The 18,746-nt window shown below is 30.1% G+C and overlaps 5 protein-coding genes and 1 long non-coding RNA gene across 8 annotated transcripts; 4 read left to right on the top strand and 2 right to left on the bottom strand.

Moving 5' to 3' along the window:
• The first annotated feature begins 42 nt into the window (after positions 1-42).
• Positions 43-7,397, top strand: LOC111428003 (uncharacterized). The gene is made up of 3 exons (XM_023063385.2): positions 43-204; positions 5,642-6,447; positions 6,642-7,397. The coding sequence occupies exons 1-3, from the start codon at positions 139-141 to the stop codon at positions 6,838-6,840; spliced, it is 1,071 nt and encodes a 356-aa protein (XP_022919153.1). The 5' UTR covers positions 43-138; the 3' UTR covers positions 6,841-7,397.
• Positions 7,398-7,477: 80 nt separating this feature from the next.
• Positions 7,478-12,092, top strand: LOC111428002 (uncharacterized). Of its 2 annotated transcripts, none has more exons than XM_071196915.1 (6): positions 7,478-7,826; positions 10,454-10,572; positions 10,625-11,500; positions 11,553-11,654; positions 11,712-11,769; positions 11,839-12,092. In XM_071196915.1, the coding sequence occupies exons 1-6, from the start codon at positions 7,802-7,804 to the stop codon at positions 11,916-11,918; spliced, it is 1,260 nt and encodes a 419-aa protein (XP_071053016.1). In that variant the 5' UTR covers positions 7,478-7,801; the 3' UTR covers positions 11,919-12,092. The 2 variants fall into 2 exon arrangements, with proteins under 2 accessions (XP_071053016.1, XP_071053017.1); XM_071196916.1 differs by having other exon boundaries at positions 11,819-11,894.
• Positions 12,093-12,130: 38 nt separating this feature from the next.
• LOC139430229 (uncharacterized) lies at positions 12,131-13,145 on the bottom strand. Of its 2 annotated transcripts, none has more exons than XR_011640691.1 (4): positions 13,055-13,145; positions 12,957-12,989; positions 12,769-12,899; positions 12,131-12,721 (listed from the first exon to the last, which is right to left on the bottom strand). It is a non-coding gene; the product is annotated as an uncharacterized lncRNA (long non-coding RNA). The 2 variants fall into 2 exon arrangements; XR_011640690.1 differs by having other exon boundaries at positions 12,131-12,711.
• Positions 12,566-14,593, top strand: LOC111427687 (actin nucleation-promoting factor WASL-like). The gene is made up of 6 exons (XM_071196917.1): positions 12,566-12,699; positions 12,755-13,003; positions 13,066-13,378; positions 13,437-13,664; positions 13,719-14,204; positions 14,263-14,593. The coding sequence occupies exons 3-6, from the start codon at positions 13,283-13,285 to the stop codon at positions 14,407-14,409; spliced, it is 957 nt and encodes a 318-aa protein (XP_071053018.1). The 5' UTR covers positions 12,566-12,699; positions 12,755-13,003; positions 13,066-13,282; the 3' UTR covers positions 14,410-14,593.
• A 104-nt stretch (positions 14,594-14,697) lies between these two features.
• LOC111427686 (actin nucleation-promoting factor WASL-like) lies at positions 14,698-16,911 on the top strand. Its single transcript, XM_023062918.2, has 6 exons — positions 14,698-15,180; positions 15,230-15,568; positions 15,620-15,811; positions 15,866-15,935; positions 15,989-16,191; positions 16,248-16,911. Exons 1-6 carry the CDS (start codon positions 14,851-14,853, stop codon positions 16,494-16,496), a joined length of 1,383 nt encoding a protein of 460 aa, XP_022918686.2. The 5' UTR covers positions 14,698-14,850; the 3' UTR covers positions 16,497-16,911.
• A 592-nt stretch (positions 16,912-17,503) lies between these two features.
• Positions 17,504-18,744, bottom strand: LOC111427685 (queuosine 5'-phosphate N-glycosylase/hydrolase). The gene is made up of 2 exons (XM_023062917.2): positions 18,483-18,744; positions 17,504-18,430 (listed from the first exon to the last, which is right to left on the bottom strand). The coding sequence occupies exons 1-2, from the start codon at positions 18,576-18,578 to the stop codon at positions 17,525-17,527; spliced, it is 1,002 nt and encodes a 333-aa protein (XP_022918685.2). The 5' UTR covers positions 18,579-18,744; the 3' UTR covers positions 17,504-17,524.
• Positions 18,745-18,746: the final 2 nt, after the last annotated feature.

The following is an 18,746-nucleotide window of genomic DNA, read 5'->3' as shown; positions in this document are numbered from 1 at the left end:
ATTTCAGAATGATTATTAGCGGCGCTCTGACAACGCCAGTGTTTAGTTGTCGCGGGTTCTCCCTGATAGCAACTCATTCAAGGAAAGCGTTTCGTCGCGATCGCGGTCATCATCAGTGTACGAACAACAGTGCACGGAATGCGTCGAAAAGATCGCGCCAGATTTGGAATGGAACAACAATTTTGGATGGCAATTACCATTCTGGTTTGTTTTTTTAATTTTTCTTCTATGTTATTTAAATTAATATATTTTTGCACATTTTAATTGATTCATTACATTTCATTGCAAAATTCATTAAAATTTTAATCAATTAAGGTAATCTTGGAGGTACAGCAAATGATAAAATTAGTGAAGATGATGACACTTTATTACCAATTTCTCCAATCGTTTTGGATTTCCCAATTAATAACAAACTTGTTGATTATCTAATAATCAAAAGGAAAAGGAAGAACCAGCTTCCACAAAAACAGGCGTGGTCCAGTTTCATGAAGATTTTTTTTATAAGACTTATTGGATCGTTTAAAATGTGAAAGTTACTATACAGAGAACATATACAGGACACCGGTTGTTGCAAAATTCCCTCCTTTGGCGTTGTGGTCCAGATGACCGGTATTTAATTTTTTTCTTATTATGTTATTCAATCGCTCTCACTATAATACAGGGTGTAAATCGAAGAAAATTGCAAAATTCGAACGAATAACACTGTTATTAAGACCTTACAACAAAAAAAAGAGTTATCATTACATTGTAAAGAGAAAGTATTGTAATCCTGCCAAAATTCAACCTTACGATTTTGATGAATCGATTTAAGTGCCCCTAAATTGTAGTACTCAAAAATCACTTGGAAATGTGTAATGAGTAATACTGTTTGAAATTAACAAGAGTTTAGAAAAGACATTAATGAAAGCTTGGGTCTTTGAAAGTGATAAATGAGCAACAAATCAGAGTTAGTCTTATTAGAGGAGTCTGTCTAGGTACGCTGTTAAGAATATTCGCAAGAAACAACACATTATATCTCAATGTGTACTAGATTATTAAAGATTTAATAAAAAACCGTTAAAAAACCGTCACCTAGCCGAGATATTAAAAAATTTTATTAAGAAAAATTGTTCCTTTTTTGATTCTAATCAATTATTATTTGAAACATTTTTCGTTAAAATGTATAATTAATTGTGCACAGTTTAATTATTAATGAAAAACTGGTTTTTCATAGTAGTACACAGCGCAACCTAGCAGAGATATAAAAAAAATTTATTAAGAAAAATTGTTGTTTTTTTGATTCTAATCAATTATTATTTGAAACATTTTGCGTTAAAATTAATTATTAATTGTGCACAGTTTAATTATTAACGAAAAACAGGTTTTTTATAAGAGCACACAGCGCAACCTATCCAAGATATAAAAAAAATTTATTAAGCAAAATTGTTCCTTTTTTGATTCTTATCAATTATTATTTGAAACATTTTTCGCTAAAATTAATACTATAACTGTTAAGTATCTTTTTGATATTACTACTTTACTCCTTATCGTTCCAGTCTCAATCAGTCTTTCCTTCTATTACTGGTCTTTTTCTAGTCAACCGTTACTCTGTTCAGCATCCTTTTTTATATTTATAGTGTCTACAGTCCCTGCTCAGATATATTATAAGAATATGGGCTATTAAATGTACACTTTGCGGAAGCCTAATATTTTCTCTTATTTCTTCAACACTTTTTATTTACTTTTAAACACTCAGTATTTACACAGTAATCACGGAAGTTTAGACATTCACCGCAATCTCATTTAGATGCCAGCACGCGATTTAATAGATAATAATGAAATAGTTTCTAATTGAAAGCTTATTACTTCTTGATTTTTATTCTTTTTTCCTTAAACATAATCAATCTTGTCCGTAACTCTTTATTAACTACGATTTAATTGTTGCAATCACCTTGACACTATGATTAAATGAAAAAAGCTTGACGAGAATTTTAAGAATGATGCACAATTCGGTTTGTTATGAAACGAAATGTGTTGGTACAATAAATAATAAGTAGTAAAAGTAAAGGTTGCGTCGCAAAAATAGATATTAACTCATGGTGTTTGATAAAGAAAAATGCAAAAAGTAAAGAGTAAAAGTTGAATACGGATGTAATTAAGATGTAATAAGAACCACTCCTGAAGAATTGTTTCACAATTCGATCAGCAATTAACGCGTGATTTATTAATTTTAAAATGATCCAATAATTCTTTGAAATTAATGAGATTCGAAGTGAAGTAAAGTGGTTTAAGTAACCTCTTTCGAAATTGGTTCATTGCCAAATCAACAAATCTTTTAGTAGTGATTGGGAAAGTTGAAATCTTATGAACTAGAATAACGAAGAAAATTACCATAACTTATGTTTTGTTTGTTGTATGTACAACTAAAACCATTGTTTGAGAAGATTGTGAAAGATGATTGTTCTCAAGGTACATAAAGAGTGCGTTTATGAGTAAAAACGAAAAAATCTTTTTGTTTATTAAAAGAAAATATCTATTTTGCAGCAAATTAGGATTTATTTATTCTTATTAACACATCATCACCACTTCTTTTATAGCTGACCACATAAACAAAATAATTACATCGACTTATCACCTTATTAGTCATTAAAGAAAGAAACTTTTAGTGCATTGTAAATTAAACCAAGCCCGCAGGAAGAAACATTTCAAACAGTAGGCAACTTTCACTAATCCGGTTACAACGTTTCGAATCTGGAACAACACTACCTTAAAAGACCTACAGAAACCGAATTGAAGAATGTCGTATTGAGTCAGGTCTCCGTAACAAAGCCTCTAGAGAATTCTTTTTATAAAAAAAACGAAAGTGAAATCTAAAAGAAAAAAAATCCTATAAAAATTAAAGTTGTTTTATAAAAAAAAATAATGAATCATCTTATTACACAAAACCTTCAAACAAATTATCGTATTTTAAATTATAGACCAATTCCGCGTACTTGACCATACAATACCGTAATCTACGTTCCTTGACAGGTAATCAGGCGTAAAGACGCCTTCGTTACGGTCTTCTTAACCGTGTTAAATGGTCAGATTTGTCGGTTCAAAACACGCGTTCTAAGTAATGATCCAATTACGAATGAGTTAAAATCGTTTTTTATACACGACGTAAATTCCAAGTTGTTGTTAAGGTTTCAGCAACAATGAAGATGTTATATAACGCGACAATTCCAATAGGTAAATGGAACTCTATTGTCTTTCGACGAGATGATGGGGCCTTCTATTACGTATTCGAATCAGGTGGACATCATTGTTCCGTTAAATGCACTTTTGTAAGTTCACATGATCGAGAAAACTGTGTCAATTAAATGCTAAGGAATAAATTGGTCGAAGAAGATGTCTTGAAATAGCCGAATTTGTTAGAAAAGTAGTTCAGAGAAATTTACAAACAATGTCAACAGTCACCATCAACGCTTCTTGTTTGTTCGGTCGAATTTACAACGGAACGTTTGTGTTCAAAATTCGCATTAGGATGCGCGGCAAGACAGTTTAACAATTGACGAGGTCGCACGTACCAAAATCAAATTGTTCAAATAACCACCATAACGAAGAACGTTGTGAAATCTCTAATTGTCGAATTTGATTGTTTCAATGAACAATTGTGTAATAACAAACCTTTATTGACGTCAATAATTTCTTTTTTTAGACCATAATGTGAATTAAATCGAAATAAAAAATAAATGTTTTTTTAAGATACATTTACAAAAGTTAAATAAAAGGGGTTCGCTCTAAATCCGTGTGTATATTTTATAGCGTGTTCGTAACCTTATTTGGTTACAGTACACTTTTACCATCCTACACACTTCTTGCGCGGATTACTTGAGGCCAACGGATACTGGTTACCGTTCGTAAATATCGCAATACTTCATTAAGATACTAGTTGTCGCAATAAATACTAAATTCTTATCACCATTCATCTCATCCACTATTCATTCTTTATTTACTTTTAATAAAAGTACACATCAAAAAATATAGTGAAATAAATTGTAAATAAACCAATAATACCAAAAATTTATTACAAATTTGTCATAAATCACGACGCCCTAGTATAAAAGGACGAAGCGAACCTAAGAGACTGGTAATCAGTAATTGGTTCCTTGTATATCATGATTAAGATACAAGGTGTTCAATACTTGGTCTTAGAATATTCTCATACGAAAACATTTAATCTCAATCCGCCGAGGTCGCTTACGGGCGAGGCGCTAAATTTGGTACATCAACACAAAATCATCAGTTTTAGAATTCTAGCACCTCTAGGTGAGATTTGAGACGAAATCGTTTCTTACATATCTCATTTTTCCTGTATCCTTCATCCGGTGTATGTGTGTGTTTTGAATTTATTATTTCATATCATAAGAGATTCTCCAGAAGAATGAAAAAGCTCTCTCCATCTCGACAATCGTTCCATCTGTTATAAATTAAGATTAAACCTTTACGTATTCTCATTTTTTATAACGATTAAGCTTCAAATCTTTTAATAACATTTATCGTTGTCTAAGTATGTTACAGGATCGACTGTAATCATAAATCTACAATTACCGATTACATAATAACTTATACCAACCAACTCAGTTCCTTTTCCACGTGTTATTAATAATCTGTGTAAAAAACTCTTATTTGTGAGTCATCACTCAATCTCGTTTACGTTAAAAAAAAACATTTGCAAAACGAAACCGTGTTAAAACACCAAATGAATATCAATTAAACGTGAATCTTCAGAATCGGTATTTATGCTGGTCACCGAAACTAGGTACGGTTCTCATCAGGTGCGCATATTTAAAGTGAAAGGTTAAAACAGGATGATGCTATGATATGCGACGACGACGACAGCACATCATAGACGGTTTTAATCGCGCGTAGAATTTTTAATCGCCAAATGGCGTGCGAGCTTAAAATACAACTTCAGGGGAAAAAGAGCAATTATTATTGTTGTACGTGTTTTCAAAGTTCTAGGAATCTCGGTGCTTTCTCCGTCCGGAAACGATCCATTGTTTGTTTCAACATCTATTTTGTCCTATTGCACTTAAGTCGAAATAATACAAGATGCATTTTGTTGCATCATTTACCTAGTTAATTAATTCCAGATATACACCACTTGACATTGAACTAATTCTATGCTTGTCGTGTGTATTTATAAGCGTTTAAGGCCATTTCATTCAATATTGTCCGTGTGGAATCGGTAATTTAACGTCGTAACAATGCAAAGGTATTAATTATGGTTATACTATAAGAAAAAGCTTATCATGGCATGTAATCAACAAATTAAGTTTGATTAAAATCGTTAATAAATGAAACGATTACGTCATGTTTAACATGTTAGAATATATTATGTAGTTTGTTTACAAGTATGACATCGAATATCGTTTTGTGTACAAGATTGTTAAGATGTGAATCATCTTTTTAGCAATGTTGAGTCAGGTATAAAAGACTTATTAGAAATCAAAAATCGATTTTTTCGTCACTTTCTATCATTATATAACTTATTTCATTAAATATGAATGAGAAAACTCTCTTTTTCTTTATGACTTAAAAAACTTTTACTAATTATACTAACTTTCTTCTACAAAATTAAGATTAAATATATTGATACTATTAATTTTTTTTGCAGACGATTCTTTTAGAATGTATCAAAGCAGAATGGACAGATCCATTAGGGCAATACCACATACAAACTGATGAAGGTCCCGAGAGATACTTTCGATATCAAACACAAAGTGGCCAATATAGAAAAGAAAAGAGATTGGAGGATGGAACCGTTATAGGTACATACGCTTGGATAGATGCTGACGGATTTTTAAGACAAAGAGATTACATCGCGGATAATGAAGGATACAGAATATTAAGAACTAAAAACGTTCAAGTTGGTTTCCACACGCCGATTGAACAAGCTATAAAAGCAGCTAAAAAAGCTCCCGCGGAAAATGGAGTTTTGGTGGAAACAAGCAAATTAGGATATTCAAGTACTTCAAATGCACCTTCAAGCACAACACAAAGACCGTCAAATTCTTATATTCCAAGTTATCCAAATAGCGTATCTAACGTTGATATTCGCCCGAATTCTTATCCTTACGAACTTCCGGCTGGAGTTTCAACGACGATTTCACCACCGATTACTTCAAACGATATTTATAACGATCAAAATTCCATTCATTACACATCAACTCCAATCCCAATTTTAAGCTCAACCCCTTCTTTAAATCAAGAAGTTTCAACAACCCCAGCACCAAACATTGTATATAGTTCTAATCCACAATACGAACATTATTCAAATCCCTATATTAATCATAATGGACCAACTTATCCGATTGATACACACGGACACACATTTAACGGTCAAAATAATAAAATAGGAAATGGTTATGATCCGCAATATCCTGAATACGATGGGGTTTCTGTCACTAACGATGGATTCAGGTAAAAAAAAATATTTATTTAATTAGAAGATTATATTTTTCGTCTAGGATTTGCCGTCGGTTATAAATACAATAAAAAAGCAATTTTGAGTCCGTTTATGGCAACATAAACGACAGCAATTAAGACGTTAATTAATTCGGACAAAAATAACAATCACATTAAAAATGTTTCCTTATTAATACTTTTATTTATAGATATTACATACCGAGGGCTTATCACGAAGAACAACAGTTACCGGGAAATCAAAAAAGTGGAAGTTTCGGTTACGTCGATCCGTTTGGTATTCGAAGGGTAATTTATTACAACGCTTCGCCCGAAGGCGGTTTTCAACATCGAAAGAACAACAGATACGTGGGATTACATGCGACACCTTACGATCCGAGACCTTATTAGAATTCACAACGAAACGAAAAATGAAGAGAAAATCGTTTAATTTATAAATTAATTTAATTTAACTCGATTGTGATTAGTTTTTTTTTTTAATTTATTAACGTCTTGCCGATCCATATACCATTAAAATAGATGTTAAGTCACGAAGATTATTTACAAAAGTTATGGGGAACTTTATTATACAAACGGTGCCATTTACTTTATTATCAAACTGTGTTCTTGCATCTTTTGGTTGATTCTTTTAAGCGCAGTCATACATTCACCTTTATACATTTTAGCAAATGCGCTGTATTATTTGTTAATCATTTAGGGTTCGCTTGCAGCCGATTATCTATTAATCATGCAACGGTTCAGCCGCAAGCGCCCTTTTTTCTCCTTATCTATAGAAAAGATGCAATCTTTTGGTTTATTCTTTTGGTCCCCAGAATTATTGTTTATAAAATATATTCCTTATTTATAAGTATTAATAGGTGAAATGATGTGTTCTTATTATTTTTGTTATAAACTCTAGTTCGAGGACCGATCGATTTATTTTTGTGTAAATAAATTCTTTAATACAACTCAAATGTACATATTTTTTCTGGAATTTACGCTAAAGCATTAAATCTTTCACTAGATCTGATAAGATAATTATTTCTAAATCCAGGGCAACATTTACCTATTTTCATTATTTTGAAACAAATCATTAATTTAAATAAATCAACTTGAATAGAACCTAATTAAATTAAATAAAAGAATTTTTTGGAAATTTGCCAATAAATTAACGTTAAATTGACGTTATACTTAAAATAATGTGATTCACCTGATTAGATAACGAATAATTACAAATTTATTGTACATTTTTAATCAGTAGACAGTCGACATTGTTCCAAGCGATTTCAACAAGATTTATATATAATTATTTCAACTACGAGTACATTCTTAATTCTTGTGCTTTGAAAAATCAAACAGTTTTAATTACTAAATGAGGGAAATACCAAACAGCAACGGTAAGATATTAAATCTAATTCTTAAATCAATCTAAATCTTATAATTACGATTTAAATTGACTTATTATAGCTTTATCAGTAATAATAGTTAATAATAAAATAAAATTGATTCGAATAAAGGGCTACTATATGTTAAATTCGTAATCAATCAAAATTAATTTTTACAAACGTTTTTGCACTGACATTTTCAAAACATATCTATTTCCTTAAAAGAAGTAATCTCATTTGATCTACACCGACCCCACGTTTTATCTTATTAACAATATTCAAAAAGATTATCTTATCAGATGGAGAGCATAGTTGTCATGCATAAAAATAGAATACAATTAAAAATTAAGGGTCATTGATTAAAATGTATTCATTATGAATAAAAATACTCATTGTACATTTTTTTCCTTTCAAAACGCTAAAATTCAAGCATGTATATACTACTATACTCTGTTTTTAAACCCGGAGGAGTAAACGCGAAAGTCAGATTTACACTAGGAAAAATCACCAGAAAATATCACTAGATATTTTGGCGGTAAATTTAAATTAATAATTATTATTATTTACTTATTATTGTATTTATTTTCGTTTGTTATCGTCAACACTAAACATACAAGTTAACATTGAAGTCATGAGTGTATTTATTTCAAAATATAATAAAAAAAATTTACAATAATGACACGAAACTGTTGAATTGTCAATAACCTAACCTTCAAATTCAAAATTGCCTGTGTGTGAACCTTCCTCGCATTCAACCAATCACGTGCAAGGTCAATCTGGTGACAAATTTAAAATACTCCTCCTGGTTTAAAAACAAGTATAATTGCCAAAGAAAACTTCAAGGTATAATTAATGTTTGTAAACAAAACTAACCTTACCTAACATTCCTTCACGCTATAATTGACATTACAAAAGAAAACTTCACGCTATAATTGCCATTACTAATTGCCAAAGAAAACTTCATGGTATAATTAATGTTTGTAAACAAAACTAACCTTACCTCACATTCCTTCACGCTATAATTGACATTATAAAAGAAAACTTCACGCTATAATTGCCATTACTAATTGCCAAAGAAAACTTCATGGTATAATTAATGTTTGTAAACAAAACTAACCTTACCTCACATTCCTTTACGCTATAATTGACATTACAAAAGAAAACTTCACGCTATAATTGCCATTACTAATTGCCAAAGAATACTTCATGGTATAATTAATGTTTGTAAACAAAACTAACCTTACCTCACATTCCTTCCCGCTATAATTGACATTACAAAAGAAAACTTCACGCTATAATTGCCATTACTAATTGCCAAAGAATACTTCATGGTATAATTAATGTTTGTAAACAAAACTAACCTTACCTAACATTCAGCGTCTGAAGACACAGGGCTAAACCCGAAACTTAAAAATATACAACTTAGCGCTGAATAACAATTAAAACTAGAACTAACACTTGCACTAGAACTATACTCTGTTTTTAAACCAGGAGGAGTAAACGCGAAAGTCAGATTTACACTGGAAAAATCACCAGAAAATATCACTAGATATTTTGGCGGTAAATTTAAATTAATAATTATTATTTATTTATTTACTTATTATTGTATTTATTTTCGTTTGTTATCGTCAACACTATACATACAAATTAACATTGAAGTTATGAGTGTATTTATTTCAAAATATAATAAAAAAGGGTTTAAGAACACAAAATATACAATAATGACACGAAACTGTCGAATTATCAATTACCTAACCTTCAAATTCAAAATTGCCTGTGTGTGAACCTTCCTCGCATTCAACCAATCACATGCAAGGTCAATCTGGTGACAAATTTAAAATACTCCTACTGGTTTAAAAACAGAGTATAAAAAAGGGGGTTCTTCACTACAAAAGAAAGATAAAACAGTTGTTGATTAGAGAACATAATAACAATCTCACGGATTTACCTCCGATTATAATTTAAGACTCAGATTTTTTTCAGTAAGATTGTGTTTATTACATGTATATTTGGACACAGTTTTTCTATTTTGCTAATTATATTGTAATGTTACTTGCATTGTTAATGAGGTTTAACAAACGTAAAAATTGTTCGTTTGAGGTTAGATCTGCTTATCTTTTATTTTGACAGTTCAATTAGAAGATACATAACCTTACTTATTTGGTGGAAAGACACAGAGAATAACTAATTAAAGATAAATTCACATTTGAATATATTTTAAATTATTTAAATTAAATTCTTTTCGATTTGATAATAAATTAATTACACTGTTAATAAGTTTTAATACCATTAAAACGTAAACATTATTGAGTTGAGGTTAGATCTGCTTGACTTTTATTTTGACAGTTCAATTAGAAGGTACATAACCTTACTTATTTGGTTGAAATGAGACCGAGAGTTACTAATAGTAATTATAATTAAACATAAATTAGTCACATTTGAATATATTTAAATTATTTCAATTAAATTCTTTTCGATTTGATAATAAATTAATTATAGTTAATTAATGAGTAATTATAAAAAAAAATGTTGAAATTTTTAAGCATATCTAAGTATTATAAAATAGTAGCTGGACGAGCTATTAGCAGGTAACATTACAATTAAGTATTAATACATAATTTTTTTTAACTTCTTTGTAGAATATCCAATTTTGGAAGAACCTCCAGCAATACCCAAACGCCAAAAAACGTTACGAAAAGATTTAAGCGATAACGGACCAAAAGAATTCCGACACATCCCACGACAGGATTCTAAAGAAGTAAATTTTTATTTTATTTTCTTTCGATAAGAAATAAAAAATAAAATTTTAGTTTTTATTAGAAGAAAAACGACAATTTTCTTCGATCCAAAACGTTGATCAAAACATAATCGATAACATCCAACATTATTTCTCAGGGGTCGATTCCAACAATTTAAAGCCGTTAAAATTACCAAGAATAGCTATAACAAGATCGTTAACGAAAAAAGATATAAGTTACCCAGCAAATTTCCTTCACATTGCCCACGTTGATTATCACCAGGTGAGCAGACAACTCGAAGAAATGTCTGATTTTCCAGGAAGAAATTCGTCAAATTCCGAATTTGATTTTGCCCCAAAAGAAAATTTAAGTAGAGATGATATTTCAGAACCAACAGCCTTTAGACATTTAGCCCACATCGGATTAGAAAATAATCAATTAAGAATGGAAACTGAAGACAAAACGATGCGAATCGCCTTGGATAAAGCTGGTACGTCCGAAAAACAACAAAACATTGATTCGAGGCGGAACCTCGCCGAGATCTTACAAAATACTAAAATGAAAAATAAAGAAAATGAAGTGGAAAATTCACAAAAGAAGGTGATAACTAAGGAGGATATTGGGCTTCCGGAAAATTTTCAACACCTCGCGCATGTTGATTTGAATAGTTCGTTAAATATTGAAGAAGCCATCGAGAAATCTTGCCAAAAAAATATTGACAGGAAAGATAAAGAAATACAAAATTTTATATTAGATATAATGGATGATGAACCATCAAATGTAACTGTTAATCCGCCGTTAAGAAACCTTAAAAAACCAATACCAGCACCGCGTAAATTTAAAAAAACAGACATTGAGAATCCACAACATTTCAGACATAACGCTCATGTAAGTTATAATAAAGAAAAACCGATACATGACGTTGTACTTCAAAATTTCTTTAAAAAGGTAAATAAAAAATTTTTGTTTTAATTTAGTCTTAACTACTTTTTAATTTTAGGCTGGTGTAACAGAAGAACACTTAAATGACCAAGAAACTAGAGAGTTTATTTTCGATTTTATCAGGCAATACTCTAAAGTAGATGATGACAGAAACCACCAGGTACAAAAATATGACCAACAATTATTTTATTGCGTACAATTTAAAACGTTATTTTAGACAAAACCGATTCCTAGTACATATACGAGTTTAGCTAAAAATTTGCAAGATGAAGTTGGTAAGAAAATTAATAACTAAATTTATACCTCTTTATTAAATGTATAAAGAGGAACTTTTTCCTTTTTAGAAAGAAGATCACAACAAGAATACAACGATCTTTTATTAGCTTCATATAGATCGCATATTCCATTACCATTTTCTTATTAATTTCAAGTAAAGTTAGCTAAAATTTTTATTATATACTTCAAAGAAGATGAAAAGACATAAATATTATATATAAATGTATACTTTTTATTAATTAGTAAGATTTTCTCCAATTTGTTTTTAATTATGGTGATTAACTCAATTGTTATTTATTGCTGAATAAAACACATTTTTGTATATACTTTATTTATTCTACATTTTATCCACAAATAATAATAACACCAATAGCACAAGCATTAATAACTCAAATGATACCAGAAAACCTTTTTTTTTAGTCAAAAATTGTGTGGAACTCGGAAATGAAACTGTTTGGCAATAAAAACAATACTTTCATTTGAACTCTTTCAAAAATACCTGCAATGTCGCGACATCAAATCTCGATCCAAACGAATTCTTTAATCATAAAATCTGAGATGTTAATGAGAGATTCCCTCAATCGCTTGATGTAATGGATAAAAACACAATAAATTCTATCTAATCGAAATATTTTTAATAGTTCCAAAAATTTCAACAATTTAAATCTCCACTTCACTTTTATTTATAACAGCAATACACATAATATATAAATATTCGATAAGATATTCGTTGTTTTATTGTCAGTTTTACAAATTTCATACATAAATCGAAACAGTAAGTTTGTAGTTTTCAGCATATTGCAATGACATCGCTAGGTAAAAAAGTACACTGTTTTAACAAAGCTGATATTGGGGTTCCCAGAGAATTTAGAAATGTATCGCATTTTGAAATTGATCACAAAACGAGTAATCATGTAGCTTCCAAAAAGGTTTGTTATTAACTAATAATTTCTTTAATTATTCATTTGTATTCATCTATTTAAGTATCCAAAACTTACCAAATTTGATATTGGTGTCCCCAAAGACTTTAAACATGTTTCACATATCAGTCGAAACAAAAATGACAGTTTTGGTGGTAAAGTAGGAGAATTTATTAACAATTTTATTAATAATCATGATGCAAGAAATGCTGTGGAAAGAATAATTGAAAATGAAGAACCTAAAGCTATACATGAAACTGAAATACCTCCAATACCTCCACGAATGCCATTAAAAGCTACTAAAATCAAGAAAGTAAGTAATTAATAATTAAGAAAGGAGGAATAACTTATTGTATATAAATACATTTTCCTTAGAGATTGGCACCGCTTCCTCCTGACGGACTACCATGAAAACATTAATAAATCTTACTGAGAACATGTAGTGTTTAATTTTGTTGATTTTGAAACATTAACAGGAAAATTTTGCTATCGCAATAAAAACAAATTGTTTAATCATTTATTTAAATAAAGATACAGATAAAATCCTACACTATATCATTCATCAACCCAGTATTCATTTAGCAACAACAAAATGAAGAAATTAAAGAAACTCAAAAACGTAGAATCATTGTTATTAAGTAGAGATGAAAATTTAAAAATTTTCGAGCTACTCGGATACGGGTGTGAAGTAAATATTTAATATAAGATCAAGATAAAGTAAATATAAATTATTAATTTGTTTATAGTCCAAATCCACCGCAATCGTCCAATTATTCCAAACGGAACATCCAAAACATGATGAATGGATTAAGCACCATACAGGAATTGTGTGTCTGATTAAAGATTATAACCTAAAAACGTATTTCTTTAGATTATATTGTTTTGATAGTTGCACGTTAATATGGGAATATAAAATTCCACCCGCATTCTCATACGTATTAAGTGCTAAGTTTTTACACACATTTATCGGAGAGGTACTTTCTAAAAAAAAATAGATACACCATAACTATGTATATGTCATTTTTAAGGGCTGCGCTTATGGCTTATCTTTTACTGATGAAATCGAGGCTTCTTCATTCTTCCAAAGCGTTCAAGAAATCGTTAAAAAAATTAAAATCCCAAAACAAACGGGTACCATAAAAAAAATAAAAAGGCAAGACACTACAAAAAAATCTTTTCGAAAAAATCACAGATTCATCATAAGTAACCCAGTGGAATTCAAACACGTCCAACATTATGGGTTTAGTGATTGGAGAGAATTGGATACGAAAATATTAAAATTAAGTGGGAAAAATGAAACATCAAATGGTGATGAATCTAAAGTTATTTCACCAAGAAAAGTGACTTTTGAAGATGAAGTAGAAACTAATATATCCACAACCAAACCTAAAGAAGAATCGCAATTTAATTATTTTGAAGATGAAGTAGAAATTAACATATCCACACCCAAACCTAAGGAAGAACCGCAATTTAATTTTATGGCCCAGTTAAATTCAAAAATTGATAATAAACAAGTAAATGCTTTTTTTTATTTTCACTTTAATTTTTATTTACATCTTATTTTTGTTACAGATAAGAAATGAGGAGAAAAACTTTTCCAATTTCTGTCAGACATTAAAAGTCGACGAAGACAAGGAATTTTTAACACACGCTATTATTAACAGACATCGTAATATATGCGATGATTCATCCGATAGTGATAGCGATAATTGGGATTAACAAGAAATTTTATTTAAATAAACTTTAAATCATCAACTAAACGCTTTAATAATCAACTACTAAATAGTTGTTTTGACAGTTAATTGAAAACGTTCTACAAAAAAATTTTTTAACCTCCATAATTATTTTATTTAATTTTTTATTTTAATTGTATAAATTAATCGAATCAATAAAAGTTAATACTAAAAAAGTTATCACCATTTCATAATAGCTTAAACCATAAAAATTCCTATGTTATAAAACATGAGTATTTTAGAACGTACCCCATCCTTTTTCTGCACCTGACAGTTATCTGTCAGATATGACTAAATAACTTCGTAATTTGGCCTCGGGTTATTCCTCCGCAGCAATACCATTTTAAGCTATTTAAAACTTTGTGATAAGATAGGAATAAACCCATAGGTTAACCGTATTAACTCACTCACCATCGACCGGTTAAACATGCAGCCCCAAGATAAAAAATCCATCGAGAACAAGAGTTCACAAATCCTCAACCACGAGGAAAATCATGAAATTTTTCGAATGTTAGGTCTTCGTTGTAAAACTATCGCTACAGCCGTAGTTCAACTTTACACAACTCACCCCCCATCTCACGACCGGTGGGTAAAGAAAAATGCGGGGGTTTTATGCTTCGTAAGAGATAACACAAAGAGAAATTATTTTTTTCGTTTATACGATTTATACCAAAAAACTATGGTTTGGGAACAAGAATTATATAATGGTATGGAATATATAAGACTGTGCAGTTATTTACATGCTTTTGAAGGAGAGGTAAGTTTTTTAATACAAATTTTATATCTTTTTAAATCTTTTGATATAGAAGAGCGTTTATGGATTCAATTTTGTTTGCGAAAACGAAGCTACCGATATGTTAAGTGTTGTAACAGAGAAAATACAGAGTAAAAAACGTCGTGAAGCTCGAAATTCCGGAGAAGGAAATAATAGAGATTTAAAACCGGCGGCACCCATCTTTACTAATGATGCCTTTAAAAACACTGGGAATGAAAGAAAAGACAAAACTAAACGGAAACGTAATCTCACCAAAGCCGACATTGGAGTTCCTAAAGAATTTAGACATGTTTCGCATATTGGTTGGGACAAAGATAAAGGTTTTGATGTAAATACTAGTGATCAAACATTACAACAATTCTTTAAAAAGGTAAATTTAATTATTTTCAATTATTTATTGTTATAATTTATGATTTAATAGGCTGGCGTATCGGAAAAGCATTTAAAAGACGAAGCTACGAGAGAGTTTATTTACGATTTTATTGAAAAACATGGTGGTCGAGATGCAGTTGAGAAAGTAATCGAAAAGAAAGAATATCCAGCTCCTAAATCTACCCCAGGAACACCCGTTCCTCCGGTACCACCAAGAGTAGCACCCAAAGCTCCTCACACTGTAAGTTAATTAATTATAATTATTACAATAATAGTTTATTTTGTTTCATTTTAGCGAATTGCTCCTCCTCCCCCAACATCATCAGGACAACCACCCCCACGACCTCAATATCAACCAAGAGGAGGTAATAAAAAGAATTATTTTTTTCTTATTAATCTTTTTTTAATAATATTTTAGGTACAATTCCTCCTCCTCCACCAGAAAACGCCCCACCAGCACCACCTCCACTTCCTCCTTTAAACGATATCGCGCCACCTCCACCCCCGTTACCCCCACCAGGTGATTTCAACTCGGATATACAACAACCATCGAATCTAACAACCACTGATGATCCAAGATCGGCTTTATTGGAAAGTATTCGTAATAAAGTAACATTAAAAGTAAGTATCATATCCTATTTTTGAATAAAAATTTATTGTTGTGATTTATTTTGTAGCCGGTTGAAATGGTGGAACAAAAACCGAGTAGCGGCGGTGGAGATAGAGATGATATATTTAAAGAAATTAAAAAGGGGGTTCAATTAAAACCTGTTGAGGAAAGAGAAATTAAACCACCGACTCCAAATAATGAGTGTTTGGATTTGGCGGGTGCTTTAAAGAGAGCTTTGGAAGGTCGAAGACCGGTGATAGATTCTGACGGGTCTGATACAGATTCGAGCTCAAACGATGACGCTTGGGATGCGTAAATTTATTATTACTAACACAAAAATGTTTTAGGCACTTTTTAACTTTCACTTTTCCTTAACACTTCTTTCTATTATTATTCTAAGTACAATAACAGTTTTAGGTTTAAAATAAAAATCAATTTTAAGATTATCAGTATATCATATTAATTGTAGAAGAGTTATAAATTCTTTTAGAGTTGAGGAGGTTTTTATATTTTCGTTTTAAGATTAGCTTATAGTTTTAAACAGCAACAAATTGTATTTAAGATTTAATTAAGTCAATATAGGTGACTAATGTTGTATATAATCAATTTGATTTTCATCTTCCAGGAATTTACATAGACTGGATTGTACAGTTTAGTATTTTTATATACTTAAATAGTTTTAGGGCCATGTTATGATTGTTAATGCAATAATAAAAAAAATAAAAAGTTGAGTTTAATAATTTTTTAATCAATAATAAATACAAAACGTAATTTCCTTCGCATGTTTTCGCCTAATATCCATGATTTTATTAAAAAAATTAATTATAATTAAGAAAAAATACATAGATAATGACAGTTAAAACGTCAAAGTCAAAAAAAGCTTATATAAATTTTAAATAATTTAATTTGTGTATAAATGATTCAGCACATGTTTATTATGTTTTAGAATAAAATTTGGGAGTATTTTTAATTGATAAGTTCATTTTTTGGTTTAAAAATTAATGAAAACATGACACTTAAAATGACAGGTGAAGTGTCATCCCCACGTTATGTCAAAAAGTAACAAAAATTATTAATTTTCAAACTATTCAAGTTAAAAATATTCCATTTCTTTCTCATAAAACATCCAAAAATAACTCGGCAACAACAAACGATTATTTATCATATCACCAAGTTTCAAGTACAGAAATAAGACTTATCCTCTTCAATTATAACCTCACTTTCACATTGATTGTTTATACGCAACACGTTAAGGAAGGTAAATATCCGCTTAGTATAATAACAATAGATAGTAAGTTAATGCAATATTAAAAAAATAAAAAGTTGAGTTTAATAATTTTTTAATCAATAATAAATACAAAACGTTTTATGAAAAGGTAACCCTATTTTTAAAATTTCTTTCGCATGTTTTCGCCTAAAATCCCACAAAAAGTGATCAATTATAATCGAATTAACTTTCTTGGAATCATCTTTCCCAAGTTTTTTAGTAATATATTCTCTCAATAACTCAACAGCATGAATTGAAACTCCCCGTATCTCAACTTCCATCTCATTTCCATTTTCCAAATAATTATTCTTTTTCAACAAATCGTTCAATTCATTACTATATTCAATAACGTTGTAATATAACAAAGATTGCGGCACTCTGTAATCCGCAAACATGGTTATTTCTTCAATGTCTTTAAATTTACCCAATCCTTCTCCTCGATGGCAAGCCCAAATGTCACCAATCAAAATTTGTGCTCTCTTATATAAAGAAACTTCATGTCCTTTATAAGAAGCTTCATCACGGAAACATTTAAAGTTACTAATTATTATATCCAACAACTTCACCGCGCTATTTTCAGCCTTTTTAACACAATTAATAAACGAACCATCAAATTTTTCTAACAATACAGACCCAGCTTCATGTAAACACTTTACACGATCATCCAAAAGAGGAACATCAACTTCATTATCACTTCGTAATATTTCTTTAAGATCATCCCTTGAAATCACCGAATAATATTTTGCATTTAAAATATCGACATTCTCTCGCATAGCTCTGTTTATAGCAACGCAGAGAGCGAAATATCCCGTTTTTCCTTCCACGGTCCATCCTGATTCGTGTTCTTTCGACCAAAAACAATAATTTAAGGCATCCACAACAAATAACCAATCGATAGCCCACCAATTTGTGTATTTTGGGTGAACATCATTTTGACTGAAGCTTTCAATGGATAATTCACCCGAATTTATACTTTTTAATAGCTAAAATTATGATTAAGAAATAAAATTGAGTTGAATTTAAAATAAAACTAACCTCATCTCCGAGTTTTTGAACTCCAAGTTCATTAATTTTAACGTGTTTGGCTAATGAAGATATTAATTTTCCTGAATCTCGCGGATTTAACGGCATTTTTGCAACTTAATCTCTGGCATGTGTAAATGTCGGCGTCGGTTTTTATAGGTTAAGATTATCTTGAGGTTATGTAGTATTGCGAAATAAAATTTTAAATAAAACGAGTTTAAACATGTTTAGGTTGTTTTATTTAAGTAAATTGATATTTATTTTTATTGGTGATTT

Source organism: Onthophagus taurus, chromosome 6 (genome assembly GCF_036711975.1).
Source record: "Onthophagus taurus isolate NC chromosome 6, IU_Otau_3.0, whole genome shotgun sequence".
NCBI lineage: Eukaryota > Metazoa > Arthropoda > Insecta > Coleoptera > Scarabaeidae > Onthophagus > Onthophagus taurus.
The sequence above is the reverse complement of the archived record's forward strand: the minus strand, read 5'-3'. Positions and strand labels throughout refer to the sequence as shown.

Coding starts and splice junctions, on each gene's coding strand:
- LOC111427687 (XM_071196917.1), top strand. CDS start 13,283: ATGAAGAAATTAAAGAAACTCAAAAACGTAGAATCATTGTTATTAAGT. Junction 13,665..13,718: donor TACACACATTTATCGGAGAG/GTACTTTCTAAA, acceptor GTCATTTTTAAG/GGCTGCGCTTATGGCTTATC. Junction 14,205..14,262: donor CAAAAATTGATAATAAACAA/GTAAATGCTTTT, acceptor TTTTTGTTACAG/ATAAGAAATGAGGAGAAAAA.
- LOC111427685 (XM_023062917.2), bottom strand. CDS start 18,578: ATGCCGTTAAATCCGCGAGATTCAGGAAAATTAATATCTTCATTAGCC. Junction 18,431..18,482: donor TTCAAAAACTCGGAGATGAG/GTTAGTTTTATT, acceptor TCATAATTTTAG/CTATTAAAAAGTATAAATTC.
- LOC111427686 (XM_023062918.2), top strand. CDS start 14,851: ATGCAGCCCCAAGATAAAAAATCCATCGAGAACAAGAGTTCACAAATC. Junction 15,569..15,619: donor TACAACAATTCTTTAAAAAG/GTAAATTTAATT, acceptor ATGATTTAATAG/GCTGGCGTATCGGAAAAGCA. Junction 15,812..15,865: donor CACCCAAAGCTCCTCACACT/GTAAGTTAATTA, acceptor GTTTCATTTTAG/CGAATTGCTCCTCCTCCCCC.
- LOC111428003 (XM_023063385.2), top strand. CDS start 139: ATGCGTCGAAAAGATCGCGCCAGATTTGGAATGGAACAACAATTTTGG. Junction 205..5,641: donor GGATGGCAATTACCATTCTG/GTTTGTTTTTTT, acceptor TTTTTTTTGCAG/ACGATTCTTTTAGAATGTAT. Junction 6,448..6,641: donor GTCACTAACGATGGATTCAG/GTAAAAAAAAAT, acceptor TTTTATTTATAG/ATATTACATACCGAGGGCTT.
- LOC111428002 (XM_071196915.1), top strand. CDS start 7,802: ATGAGGGAAATACCAAACAGCAACG. Junction 10,573..10,624: donor CACGACAGGATTCTAAAGAA/GTAAATTTTTAT, acceptor ATAAAATTTTAG/TTTTTATTAGAAGAAAAACG. Junction 11,655..11,711: donor ATGATGACAGAAACCACCAG/GTACAAAAATAT, acceptor ACGTTATTTTAG/ACAAAACCGATTCCTAGTAC.